The sequence below is a fragment of the Salmo trutta genome, unplaced genomic scaffold (genome assembly GCF_901001165.1).
Source record: "Salmo trutta unplaced genomic scaffold, fSalTru1.1, whole genome shotgun sequence".
NCBI classification, from domain to species: domain Eukaryota; kingdom Metazoa; phylum Chordata; class Actinopteri; order Salmoniformes; family Salmonidae; genus Salmo; species Salmo trutta.
Window position 1 is genome coordinate 158,030 of NW_021822716.1, and position 14,376 is coordinate 172,405.

At 49.2% G+C, this 14,376-nt stretch overlaps 1 protein-coding gene across 1 annotated transcript in view; it reads left to right on the top strand.

Annotated features, from left to right (window-relative positions):
* The window catches only part of zbbx (zinc finger, B-box domain containing), a gene marked incomplete at its 3' end in the record, with an annotated part of 34,194 nt that extends 25,108 nt beyond the window's left edge, over positions 1-9,086 (top strand). Inside the window, 3 exon segments of the mRNA XM_029744967.1 lie at positions 3,973-4,152; positions 4,259-4,478; positions 8,960-9,086. Coding sequence (XP_029600827.1) covers positions 3,973-4,152; positions 4,259-4,478; positions 8,960-9,086 — 527 coding nt within the window.
* Positions 9,087-14,376: the final 5,290 nt, after the last annotated feature.

Consider the following 14,376-nt stretch of genomic DNA (forward strand, 5'->3'; position numbering starts at 1 on the left):
CTTTAAGATGTGTTTTTAAAGGTGTTCTTTTGACTAGGGATGTAAAATACCATTTTTTTTTTAATGTATTTTTTAAACAATAAGAAAAAAAAATCTTTCAAAATGACGTGAATTCACTATTCAGATACAGTATGATCGTGCGTATGACCCACTGATGTATATAAACCATTGATTTTACCACTAGGGGGAAATGCAGTCTTGGCTAGCTAACATACAGCTCTCACCTATTACTATTACTGACTTTATTGTCCCCATTGGGAAATGTTGTTGCAGTGTCATGTACACATTTAAAGTGGCGTTTAAATACAAAACAAAATTGACAATACAACTTTCATAACAGTTAACTAGCCTACTGGCCTTACTGAGTCGATGGGAACATTAGCCCGAGCTATTTAGGAGGGATATCACACCTGGCACAAATGATTGTCTAGTTGTGTTTTTCCTGCTGAGGGGTGCTCTATACCTGCGCCCAGAGGGGAGTAGTTCAAAGTCTGGGTACAGGGGGTGACTTGGGTCTAAAATGATTTTGTGAGCCTTGCAGAGGGCCCTGACCTTAAAGATCTCATCCATGCCTGACTGTTTGACTCCAAGTACCTTGCAGAGGGCCCTGACCTTAAAGATCTCATCCATGCCTGACTGTTTGACTCCAAGTACCTTGCTTGCTGTGGTAATAATCCTTCTCAGCATATTTCTCTGGCTGACAGTGGAATTGCCAAACCAACAAACAACACAAAAAGTTAAAATACTCTCAATGAAAGATTTGTAAAACAGAGTCAGTATAGTACGATTAACATTAAAAGATCCCAGCTTTTTGAGAAAGTACAGTCTCTGTTGGCTCTTTTTGTAGAGCAGGTCTGTACATTTACTCCAATGAAGCTTATTGTCCAAGAGGACACCCAGATAACCTTACTGCTGTCCCCCATCCACTCAGCAACCATGTTGGTTAATGCTGTTTTTGGTTCTCTGCTGTGTCCCTCTCCTCCATGTTCTCAGTTGTCAGAACGTGAGAAATGTCATCAATGTGATAGGCTCGTTGCAGTGATGTATGACGGCGTGTTCATAGACGTCCCAGCAATTTGTTGTTAACACCAAGTACAGTCTGGTGTTTGAGAGCTCACGCTTTGTACTTGCAGAGCAACCGTTGTACAATTTCTCCATTCAGGCCATCAGGGTTTTTCGACATGGCATGTTGTAGTCTGGTTCTAGATATGCCATCAGGGCATTGGAGCTGACATCCTCTACCATCGACAATGGCAGCATATCAACTGCAATCATTTCTGTAATTATCGCTGTGATTTTCTCACTCCCTTATCGCAGTGCTGCCAGCAACGGGTTGGCTCGTATACTCCCTTTCAGATGGTTAAGTATTCCACCACAGGAGGTTGGTGACATCTTAATTGGGGAGGATGGGCCCTTGGTAATGACTGGGGTGGAATCTGTGGAATGGTGTCAAAATACATCAGACATGTGGTTTCCATGGTTTCCATGGTTTCCATGTGTTTGATTCCATTCCATTTATTCCGTGCCAGCCATTATTAAGAGCCGTCCTCCCCTCAGCAGCCTCCACTGACTGCCACTGTAGCTCAATTCCGCCTTGCAAAGTTTGCGTTTATTTAACCACCTTCTCATTTAACTTCTCAAAGTATTGCCATGAAGGACTTAGCTGCTGTCTCGTCCCCGTCTCTCTCTGCCATTTTTCCAACCGTTAACGACGATGACGTGCCGATCGCTTTATCTCCAAGATGCACATCTCCTACTAATGTTACAGCATTGTTACATGAGTTATTTACACTTATATTTTTCCCTTTATGATGATGATCGGGACTTGTTAGTGGTAGTTTTGTGAAAACTATACTGTGACTTTAATTTTGTAATGGATTTTAGGGGATTTTTTCTAAACGTTAACAATCCCAATGTTGTTTAAACGTCCACACCTATACTTTTGACATTTGTAGGATATTTGGATATAATAAACTCAGCAGCAAAAGAAACGTCCTCTCACTGTCAACTGCGTTTATTTTCAGCAAACTTAACATGTGTAAATATTTGTATGAACATAACAAGATTCAACAACTGAGACATAAACTGAACAAGTTCCACAGACATGTAACTAACAGAAATTGAATAATTTGTCCCTGAACAAAGGGGGGGGTCAAAATCAAAAGTAACAGTCAGTATCTGTTGTGGCCACCAGCTGCATTAAGTACTGCAGTGCATCTCCTCCTCATGGACTGTACCAGATTTGCCAGTTCTTGCTGTGAGATGTTACCCCACTCTTCCATCAAGGCACCTGCAAGTTCCCGGACATTTCTGGGGGGAATGGCCCTAGCCCTCACCTTCCGATCCAACAGGTCCCAGATGTGCTCAATGGGATTGAGATCCGGGCTCTTCGCTGGCCATGGCAGAACACACTGACATTCCAGTCTTGCAGGAAATCACGCACAGAACGAGCAGTATGGCTGGTGGCATTGTCATGCTGGAGGGTCATGTCAGGATGAGCCTGCAGGAAGGGTACCAAATGAGGGAGGAGGATGTCTTCCCTGTAACACACAGCCTTGAGATTGACTGCAATGACAACAAGCTCAGTCCGATGATGCTGTGACACACTGCCCCAGACCATGACGGACCCTCCACCTCCAAATCGATCCGCTCCAGAGTACAGGTCTCGGTGTAACGCTCATTCCTTCGACGATAAACGCAAATCCAACCACCACCCCCGGTGAGACAAAACCGCAACTCGTCAGTGAAGAGCACTTTTTGCCAGTCCTGTCTGGTCCAGCGACGGTGGGTTTGTGCCCATAGGTGACGTTGTTGCCGGTGATGTCTGGTGAGGACCTGCCTTACAACAGGCCTACAAGCCCTCAGTCCAGCCTCTCAGCCTATTTGGGGACAGTCTGAGCATTGATGGAGGGATTGTACGTTCCTGGTGTAACTCGGGCAATTGTTGTTGCCATCCTGTACTTGTCCCGCAGGTGTAATGTTCGGATGTACCGATCCTGTGCAGGTGTTGTTACACGTGGTCTGTCACTGCGAGGACGATCAGCTGTCCGTCCTGTCTCCCTGCAGCGCTGTCTTAGGTGTCTCACAGTACGGACATTGCAATTTATTTCCCTGGCCACATCTGCAGTCCTCATGCCTCCTTGCAGCATGCCTAAGGCACGTTCATGCAGATGAGCAGGGACCCTGGGAATTTTTCTTTGGTGTTTTTCAGAGTCAGTAGAAAGTTTTCATAACTGTGACCTTAATTGCCTATCATCTGTAAGCTGTTAGTTTCTTAACGACCGTTCCACATGTACATGTTCATGAATTGTTTATGGTTCATTGAACAAGCATGGGAAACAGTGTTTATACCTTTACAATGAAGATCTGTGAAGCTATTTGGATTTTTACGAATTATCTTTGAAAGACAGGGTTCTGAAAAAGGGACATTTCTTTTTTTGCTGAGTTTATATTCCTTATTCTCCTGCTTTCATTTCTTTCTCCTATTATATTACTCTCTCTAGCTCTCTCTCTCTCTCTCTCTCTCCCCCTCTCCCTCTCCCTCTCCCAGTGAGGCCGATCCCTGAAGGACACAGCATCGTTGATAGAGCTAGGTTAACCTGTGTGGTCACACTGGTGATTGATAGAAGAAATAATAGTCTTGGCCCCTGGTACAGAGAGAATCAATCAGACCCTGTTTTTAAGGCATACTCATAGAGGACGTTCATATTTGATCCATATTTGATGTGTGGATATAATTTAAATAATGTAATTTGATGGTGGAAGTGATTTCCTGTTTCAGGGGTCAGGAAGAGAATTTGTGAATGAGCCCATGTGCTTCATGGGTAATTATATACATGGTGACTTGGGCAGCATAGAATAGTGTGAATAGAACTGGTAGCCCTGAGCCATCTTCTCAGAGCCATACTGTAGCAACAGGAGTAGTTGTAAAGGTGTGTGTGTGTGTGTGTCACTGCCCTGCTCTCCTCACAGACAGAGATCCAGACCTCGGTGAGCACGCTGGATGTAGTGAGTCGCTTCCAGAGACAAGTCCAGCCCGACCCCAAGCCTGATTCCCAGACGGCTGGGAGAGGTGGAGGGGCGAGGGGGCCGGAGAGAAGGACCCAGGCCGCTCCCGCTGTTACACATACCCACGATGCACAGGGAAGCCAGGTGAGAGGTCATCGGTAGATAATGTCCTTAGCCAGGTTATTAAACATGCTACCTTCCTCCTTCCTCCTTCCTCCTAAAGTGATCATTGTGTTTCTCAATATCACAGGTTTTAGTTGTGAATCCCTTGACGGAGGAGGAAGAGGAGTTTGATGAACTGGAGGATGAAGAGGAGAAGGAGATGCTGACTACCTCACTGCTGGGAGGAGAATATGATGAGGAGGAGTCAGCTCTCTCCTTTCAGGAGGCACTCAGGCAGTGGAGAGGAGAGGGAGGAGAGAGAGGAGAGAGAGGAGATGCAATCTGGAAACCCTTCCACGCCCGGACAGGTATAACACGAACACACACCGTGCAATGACTAATTGTTTTGTTTACAGACAGGGGAACGTACTAGAAATACACATACACTGAGACAGCTATGGATGATTGGTAATAGTAGAAACTATAGGCAGAAGTACTCAACATATACCTGCATCCTTTTCTCCTGCCCTCTCTTTTCTTTCTCTGTCTCTCCCTCGTTCTCTCCCTCTTTCAGTGCTTGTATAACTCATATTGTCAAACATTGTTTGGTCCAGTCATGTGACAAATCTTCTCTGTCTCTTTCACTGCCCTGAAATGATAGCGCTATAGTACTGGGTCTCAGTCTGTGTTGACATCTTCCTCCTCTTCCTTCTCCTCTTCTGTGTTGTGTTAAACAGCAGTACAGTAGTGATGTTTGGGGTTGTTCTGTAGAGAAGCAACACTGTAGAGGTACTGCTACATACCGTATGTATCCCTGTGGTGAAACACGGTAAAGGTACTGCTACATACCGTATGTATCCCTGTGGTGAAACACTGTAGAGGTACTGCTACATACCGTATGTATCCCTGTGGTGAAACACTGTAGAGGTACTGCTACATACCGTATGTTTCCCTGTGGTGAAACACTGTAGAGGTACTGCTACATACCGTATGTTTCCCTGTGGTGAAACACTGTAGAGGTACTGCTACATACCGTATGTTTCCCTGTGGTGAAACACTGTAGAGGTACTGCTACATACCGTATGTATCCCTGTGGTGAAACACTGTAGAGGTACTGCTACATACCGTATGTATCCCTGTGGTGAAACACTGTAGAGGTACTGCTACATACTGTATGTATCCCTGTGGTGAAACACTGTAGAGGTACTGCTACATACCGTATGTATCCCTGTGGTGAAACACTGTAGAGGTACTGCTACATACCGTATGTTTCCCTGTGGTGAAACACTGTAGAGGTACTGCTACATACCGTATGTTTCCCTGTGGTGAAACACTGTAGAGGTACTGCTACATACCGTATGTTTCCCTGTGGTGAAACACTGTAGAGGTACTGCTACATACCGTATGTTTCCCTGTGGTGAAACACTGTAGAGGTACTGCTACATACCGTATGTATCCCTGTGGTGAAACACGGTAAAGGTACTGCTACATACCGTATGTATCCCTGTGGTGAAACACTGTAGAGGTACTGCTACATACCGTATGTATCCCTGTGGTGAAACACTGTAGAGGTACTGCTACATACCGTATGTTTCCCTGTGGTGAAACACTGTAGAGGTACTGCTACATACCGTATGTATCCCTGTGGTGAAACACTGTAGAGGTACTGCTACATACCGTATGTATCCCTGTGGTGAAACACTGTAGAGGTACTGCTACATACCGTATGTATCCCGGTGGTGAAACACTGTAGAGGTACTGCTGCATACTGTATGTATCCCTGTGGTGAAACACTGTAGAGGTACTGCTACATACCGTATGTATCCCTGTGGTGAAACACTGTAGAGGTACTGCTACATACCGTATGTATCCCTGTGGTGAAACACGGTAGAGGTACTGCTACATACCGTATGTATCCCTGTGGTGAAACACTGTAGAGGTACTGCTACATACCGTATGTATCCCTGTGGTGAAACACGGTAGAGGTACTGCTACATACCGTATGTATCCCTGTGGTGAAACACTGTAGAGGTACTGCTACATACCGTATGTTTCCCTGTGGTGGGTGAGAAAGCACCATACTGAAGGAGGTTAGGGTTTGGGGGGGGAGTTAAAGCTGGAATCTTTAAAGGTCAAACTACCAGGTCTGTTTGTAATATTACAACAACAAAGAATTTACTGCGAACAACAAAACAGTTTTTCCCCCCGACTGACATCATCGCACGCGTGACAGAACAGCAGCATATGAACTGCAATTTACCTTGATGTGTGACGCTCCCCAAAAAACAGTTACAGTAACACTGTTTCAGTTACAGCGGCGTTGGGCCAGACAGTGACACTGTTTCAGTTACAGCGGCGTTGGGCCAGACAGTAACACTGTTTCAGTTACAGCGGCGTTGGGCCAGACAGTAACACTGTTTCAGTTACAGCGGCGTTGGGCCAGACAGTGACACTGTTTCAGTTACAGCGGCGTTGGGCCAGACAGTAACACTGTTTCAGTTACAGCGGCGTTGGGCCAGACAGTAACACTGTTTCAGTTACAGCGGCGTTGGGCCAGACAGTGACACTGTTTCAGTTACAATGGCGTTGGGCCAGACAGTGACACTGTTTCAGTTACAATGGCGTTGGGCCAGACAGTGACACTGTTTCAGTTACAATGGCGTTGGGCCAGACAGTAACACTGTTTCAGTTACAGCGGCGTTGGGCCAGACAGTAACACTGTTTCAGTTACAATGGCGTTGGGCCAGACAGTAACACTGTTTCAGTTACAATGGCGTTGGGCCAGACAGTAACACTGTTTCAGTTACAGCGGCGTTGGGCCAGAGGATTCCATCTTTAAGGGTGGATAATGGTGATTAAAGACTAGGACTGGAGCTAATGTTTAGGACAGGAAGAGGATTAGAAGTGAAGGATGAAGACTAATGTTCTTTCCATCTTGCTCTGGACTAAGCGCCGCACTCCCCCCCCCCCCCCCCCCCACTCTCCTCTGATCTCTTCAGGTCCTGTGGAAAGTGCTTACTGCTGCAGAAAGGGCTAAAGTCATGGCTGCTGCATATTGAGATAATTAGAGCAGGAGATAATGATAGCAGTGTTCGCAGGGGTTCCACTGTAGAGATAATGATAGCAGTGTTCGCAGGGGTTCCACTGTAGAGATAATGATAGCAGTGTTCGCAGGGGTTCCACTGTAGAGATAATGATAGCAGTGTTCGCAGGGGTTCCACTGTAGAGATAATGATAGCAGTGTTAGGAGGGGTTCCACTGTAGAGATAATGATAGCAGTGGTAGGAGGGGTTCCACTATAGAGATAATGATAGCAGTGTTAGGAGGGGTTCTGCTATAGAGATAATGATAGCAGTGTTAGGAGGGGTTCCACTATAGAGATAATGATAGCAGTGTTAGGAGGGGTTCCACTATAGAGATAATGATAGCAGTGTTAGGAGGGGTTCCACTATAGAGATAATGATAGCAGTGTTAGGAGGGGTTCTGCTATAGAGATAATGATAGCAGTGTTAGGAGGGGTTCCACTATAGAGATAATGATAGCAGTGTTAGGAGGGGTTCTGCTATAGAGATAATGATAGCAGTGTTAGGAGGGGTTCCACTATAGAGATAATGATAGCAGTGTTAGGAGGGGTTCCACTATAGAGATAATGATAGCAGTGTTAGGAGGGGTTCCACTATAGAGATAATGATAGCAGTGTTAGGAGGGGTTCTGCTATAGAGATAATGATAGCAGTGTTAGGAGGGGTTCCACTATAGAGATAATGATAGCAGTGATGTGAGGGGTTCCACTATAGAGATAATGATAGCAGTGTTAGGAGGGGTTCCACTATAGAGATAATGATAGCAGTGATAGGAGGGGTTCCACTATAGAGATAATGATACCAGTGATATGAGGGGTTCCACTATAGAGATAATGATAGCAGTGATAGCAGCCTAACTTGAGTATGTGTTTGGCCGTTTTATTAGTTCTCTAATGCTTGGACAGACTTTGCTTCACTCCCTTCATTTCTGCATTTTGCCTCATTTCTTCTGTCAACCCATTGGCAGGGAAACCTAATGTAAAGCTGGCATTGCACCAAATGTGTCCAGAGTAGTGCCATAACGTGTCTGCCTCTTTCTCCCTCTGCCTCTCTTTCTCCCTCTGCCTCTCTTTCTCCCTCTGTCCATCCCTTCTCCCTCTGCCTCTCTTTCTCCCTCTGCCTCTCTTTCTCCCTCTGCCTCTCTTTCTCCCTCTGTCCATCCCTTCTCCCTCTGCCTCTCTTTCTCCCTCTGCCTCTCTTTCTCCCTCTGCCTCTCTTTCTCCCTCTGCCTCTCTTTCTCCCTCTGCCTCTCTTTCTCCCTCTGCCTCTCTTTCTCCCTCTGCCTCTCTTTCTCCCTCTGCCTCTCTTTCTCCTCTGCCTCTCTTTCTCCCTCTGCCTCTCTTTCTCCCTCTGCCTCTCTTTCTCCCTCTGCCTCTCTTTCTCCCTCTGCTCTCTTTCTCCCTCTGCCTCTCTTTCTCCCTCTGCCTCTCTTTCTCCCTCTGCCTCTCTTCTCCCTCTGCCTCTCTTTCATCCCCCCGCCCTGCCTATCTTTCTCCCTCTGCCTCTCTGGCTCCCGGTGCGCGTCCATCCCGTGCGTCCTCTGGCCTCTCGTCTCCTCTGCCTGTCGGCCTCGCTTTCTCCTCTCGCCTCGCTTTCTCCCTCTGCCTCTCTTTCTCCCTCTGCCTCTCTTTCTCCCTCTGCCTCTCTTTCTCCCTCTGTCCATCCCTTCTCCTTACCTTTTCTGTCTCTGCCTTTCTTTCTCTTTCTGCCCTTCCCCTTCTCCAAATCTCCCTTCTCTCTTTTGTTTTACTCTCTCTCTCCGTGTAGTATCAGTGGAAGTGATGGGGACCCAGTCAGACCTGAGTGACAGTGGGGCTGAGAGACCAGTGAAGGTGGAGTTCACCCAACACATTCTCAGTTACATGGACAGACTTCTCATCAAGAGACACCGCAGGTGAGAAAGAGAGAGAGACTGTAGAGAGAGAGACTGTAGAGAGAGAGACTGTAGAGAGAGAGACTGTAGAGAGAGACTGTAGAGAGAGACTGTAGAGAGAGAGACTGTAGAGAGAGAGACTGTAGAGAGAGAGACTGTAGAGAGAGAGACTGTAGAGAGAGAGACTGTAGAGAGAGAGACTAGAGAGAGAGACTAGAGAGAGAGACTAGAGAGAGAGACTAGAGAGAGAGACTAGAGAGAGAGACTAGAGAGAGAGACTGTAGAGAGAGAGACTGTAGAGAGAGACTGTAGAGAGAGACTGTAGAGAGAGAGACTGTAGAGAGAGAGACTGTAGAGAGAGAGACTGTAGAGAGAGAGACTGTAGAGAGAGAGACTGTAGAGAGAGAGACTGTAGAGAGAGAGACTGTAGAGAGAGATAGTGAATTTAATTAAATTCAGAGAGAGAGAGAGTGACTTGGGGAGAGAGAGACCAAGGGTGAGAGTGAAATGTGACACAGTCCAAAAGTGTTAACCAGAATTTAGCCTAGCAGGCTCATCTCAGCACAGCACAGTGGATCTCATCTCAACACAGTGGATTTCATCTCAGCACAGCACAGTGGATCTCATCTCAGCACAGTGGATCTCATCTCAACACAGTGGATCTCATCTCAGCACAGTGGATCTCATCTCAGCACAGTGGATCTCATCTCAGCACAGTGGATCTCATCTCAACACAATGGATTTCATCTCAACACAGTGGATCTCATCTCAGCACAACACAGTGGATCTCATCTCAACACAATGGATCTCATCTCAACACAGTTGATCTCAGCACAGTGGATCTCATCTCAACACAGTGTATCTCATCTCATCTCAACACAGTGGATCTCATCTCAACACAGTGGATCTCATCTCAACACAGTGGATCTCATCTCAACACAGTGGATCTCATCTCAGCACAGTGGATCTCATCTCAGCACAGTGGATCTCATCTCAGCACAGTGGATCTCATCTCAACACAGTGGATCTCATCTCAACACAGTGGATCTCATCTCAACACAGTGGATCTCATCTCAACACAGTGGATCTCATCTCAACACAGTGGATCTCATCTCAGCACAGTGGATCTCATCTCAGCACAGTGGATCTCATCTCAGCACAGTGGATCTCATCTCAACACAGTGGATCTCATCTCAGCACAGTGGATCTCATCTCAGCACAGTGGATCTCATCAGCTTCAGCCTGATCACACACACACACACACACACACACACACACACACACACACACACACACACACACATAATACAGTACACTGAGGAACAGTTGGAGAAACACAGGCACATGTGCAGACACACCCACTCACATACGGCATGCTCCAATAGGACCCAGGCAGAGAGCGTTAACTGTTCTCATTACCATCTCCCAGTATGGTTCATGTTTAATACGCATGAAGCAGAAAAACTGGCAAACCTCTGGAGCCAACAACCTCACGCTGAAAAAGAGTAGCAGGTCTCACACACACACACACTCACACACACACACACACACACACTCACACACACACACCACACACACACACACACACACACTCACACACACACACACACACACTCACACACACACTCACACACACACACACACTCACACTCACACACACACACACACACACACACCACACACACACACACACACACTCACACACACACACACACACACACTCACACTCACACTCACACACACACACACACACACACTCACACACACACACCACACACACACACACACACTCACACACACACACACACTCACACACACACTCACACACACACACACACTCACACTCACACACACACACACACACACACTCACTCACACACACACCACACACACACACACACACACTCACTCACTCACTCACACACTCACACTCATACTCACCCATACACTCACACACTCACACACTCACACACACACACCACACACACACACACACACACTCACACTCACACACACACACACACTCACTCACTCACACACACACCACACACACACACCACACACACACACACACACACACACACACACACACACTCACTCACACACACACCACACACTCACACACACACACTCACTCACTCACACACACACCACACTCACACACACACACCACACACACACACACACACACACACACACTCACACCACACACACACACACACACACACACACACACACAACACACACACACTCACTCACACACACACCACACACACACACACTCACTCACTCACTCACTCACACACTCACACTCATACTCACCCATACACTCACACACACACACATACACACCCTCCCCCCATCTTGGCTGTCTATCAAAGTTGATGATGGCCATGCTCCATTTGTGGCTGGGAGGAGAGCTGCTGCCATTTGATGTGTCTGTGGAGGCCAATGCTGCTGGCTGGCTGAGAGGATTATGAAGTTCTATGGTTGCCATGGTTCTAATGAAATTCTATGGTTGCCATGCTTCTAAGGTCTCCTCTCGTGGAGGGGCAGGATTGTAAAGCTATTACATTGAACACCTTTTGACCAGCACTGATTTCAGCTGAGTTCTTTCCGGAGTGGACTAGCCATAAGTCCTCTGCTCCTTTCTCTTCAGAGGCAATCTCTGCTGCCTGCGTTGGGCCCGCTGTAGCATTATGGGGGATGAAGGGCGTGAGGAAGAGGGGGAGGCGGAGCTAGGGGGAGTAGTAGTAGAGGGGGGAGGCTGAGCTAGGGGGTGTAGTAGTAGAGGGAGAGGCTGAGCTAGGGGGTGTAGTAGTAGAGGGGGAGGCAGAGCTAGGGGGTGTAGTAGTAGAGGGGGGAGGAGGGGGAGGCAGAGCTATGAGGTGTAGTAGTAGAGGGGGAGGCAGAGCTAGGGGGTGTAGTAGTAGAGGGGGGAGGCAGAGCTAGGAGGTGTAGTAGTAGAGGGGGAGGCTGAGCTAGGGGGTGTAGTAGTAGAGGGGGGAGGCTGAGCTAGGGGGTGTAGTAGTAGAGGGGGGAGGCAGAGCTAGGAGGTGTAGTAGTAGAGGGGGGAGGCAGAGCTAGGAGGTGTAGTAGTAGAGGGGGAGGCAGAGCTAGGGGGTGTAGTAGTAGAGGGGGAGGCAGAGCTAGGAGGTGTAGTAGTAGAGGGGGAGGAGGGGGAGGCAGAGCTAGGAGGTGTAGTAGTAGAGGGGGGAGGCAGAGCTAGGAGGTGTAGTAGTAGAGGGGGGAGGCAGAGCTAGGAGGTGTAGTAGTAGAGGGGGAGGCAGAGCTAGGGGGTGTAGTAGTAGAGGGGGAGGCAGAGCTAGGAGGTGTAGTAGTAGAGGGGGAGGCAGAGCTAGGAGGTGTAGTAATAGAGGGGGGAGGCTGAGCTAGGAGGTGTAGTAGTAGAGGGGGGAGGCAGAGCTAGGAGGTGTAGTAGTAGAGGGGGGAGGCAGAGCTAGGGGGTGTAGTAGTAGAGGGGGAGGAGGGGGAGGCAGAGCTAGGAGGTGTAGTAGTAGAGGGGGGAGGGGGGAGGCAGAGCTAGGGGGTGTAGTAGTAGAGGGGGGAGGCAGAGCTAGGAGGTGTAGTAGTAGAGGGGGAGGAGGGGGAGGCAGAGCTAGGAGGTGTAGTAGTAGAGGGGGAGGCAGAGCTAGGAGGTGTAGTAGTAGAGGGGGAGGAGGGGGAGGCAGAGCTAGGAGGTGTAGTAGTAGAGGGGGAGGAGGGGGAGGCAGAGCTAGGAGGTGTAGTAGTAGAGGGGGAAGGCAGAGCTAGGGGGTGTAGTAGTAGAGGGGGGAGGCTGAGCTAGGGGGTGTAGTAGTAGAGGGGGGAGGCAGAGCTAGGAGGTGTAGTAGTAGAGGGGGGAGGCAGAGCTAGGAGGTGTAGTAGTAGAGGGGGAGGCTGAGCTAGGGGGTGTAGAAGTAGAGGGGGGAGGCAGAGCTAGGGGGTGTAGTAGTAGAGGGGGAGGCAGAGCTAGGAGGTGTAGTAGTAGAGGGGAGGCAGAGCTAGGAGGTGTAGTAGTAGAGGGAGGAGGGGGGAGGCAGAGCTAGGGGGTGTAGTAGTAGAGGGGGAGGCAGAGCTAGGGGGTGTAGTAGTAGAGGGGGGAGGCAGAGCTAGGGGGTGTAGTAGTAGAGGGGGGAGGCAGAGCTAGGGGGTGTAGTAGTAGAGGGGGAGGCTGAGCTAGGGGGTGTAGTAGTAGAGGGGGGGAGGCAGAGCTAGGGGGGTGTAGTAGTAGAGGGGGGGGGGGAGGGGGAGGCAGAGCTAGGAGGTGTAGTAGTAGAGGGGAGGCTGAGCTAGGGGGTGTAGTAGAGGGGGGGAGGCAGAGCTAGGGGGTGTAGTAGTAGAGGGGGGAGGCTGAGCTAGGAGGTGTAGTAGTAGAGGGGGAGGCAGAGCTAGGAGGTGTAGTAGTAGAGGGGGAGGAGGGGGAGGCAGAGCTAGGAGGTGTAGTAGTAGAGGGAGGAGGGGGGAGGCAGAGCTAGGGGGTGTAGTAGTAGAGGGGGAGGCAGAGCTAGGGGGTGTAGTAGTAGAGGGGGGAGGCAGAGCTAGGGGGTGTAGTAGTAGAGGGGGAGGAGGGGGAGGCAGAGCTAGGAGGTGTAGTAGTAGAGGGGGAGGAGGGGAGGCAGAGCTAGGAGGTGTAGTAGTAGAGGGGGAGGCATAGCTAGGGGGTGTAGTTGTAGAGGGGGGAGGCAGAGCTAGGGGGTTGTAGTATAGAGGGGGAGGCTGAGCTAGGGGGTGTAGTTTGTAGAGGGGGGAGGCAGAGCTAGGGGGTGTAGTAGTAGAGGGGGAGGCAGAGCTAGGGGGTGTAGTAGTAGAGGGGGGAGGCAGAGCTAGGAGGTGTAGTAGTAGAGGGGGAGGCAGAGCTAGGGGGTGTAGTTGTAGAGGGGGGAGGCAGAGCTAGGGGGTGTAGTAGTAGAGGGGGGAGGCTGAGCTAGGGGGTGTAGTAGTAGAGGGGGGAGGCAGAGCTAGGGGGTGTAGTAGTAGAGGGGGGAGGCAGAGCTAGGGGGGTGTAGTAGTAGAGGGGGGAGGCAGAGCTAGGTGGTGTAGTAGTAGAGGGGGGAGGACAGAGCTAGGTGGGGTTGTAGTAGTTGTTGTAGTAGTAGAGGGGAGGCATGAGCTAGGGGTGTAGTAGTAAGAGGGGGAGGAGGCATGAGCTCGGGGTGTTGTTGTAGTAGTAGAGGGGCGGAGGCAGAGCTAGGGGGTTGATAGTAGTAGGAGGGGGAGGCAGAGTAGGGGGTGTAGTAGTAGAGGGGGCGGCAGAGTCTAGGGGTGTAGTAGTAGAGGGGGAGGCAGAGCTAAGGGGTTGGTAGTAGAG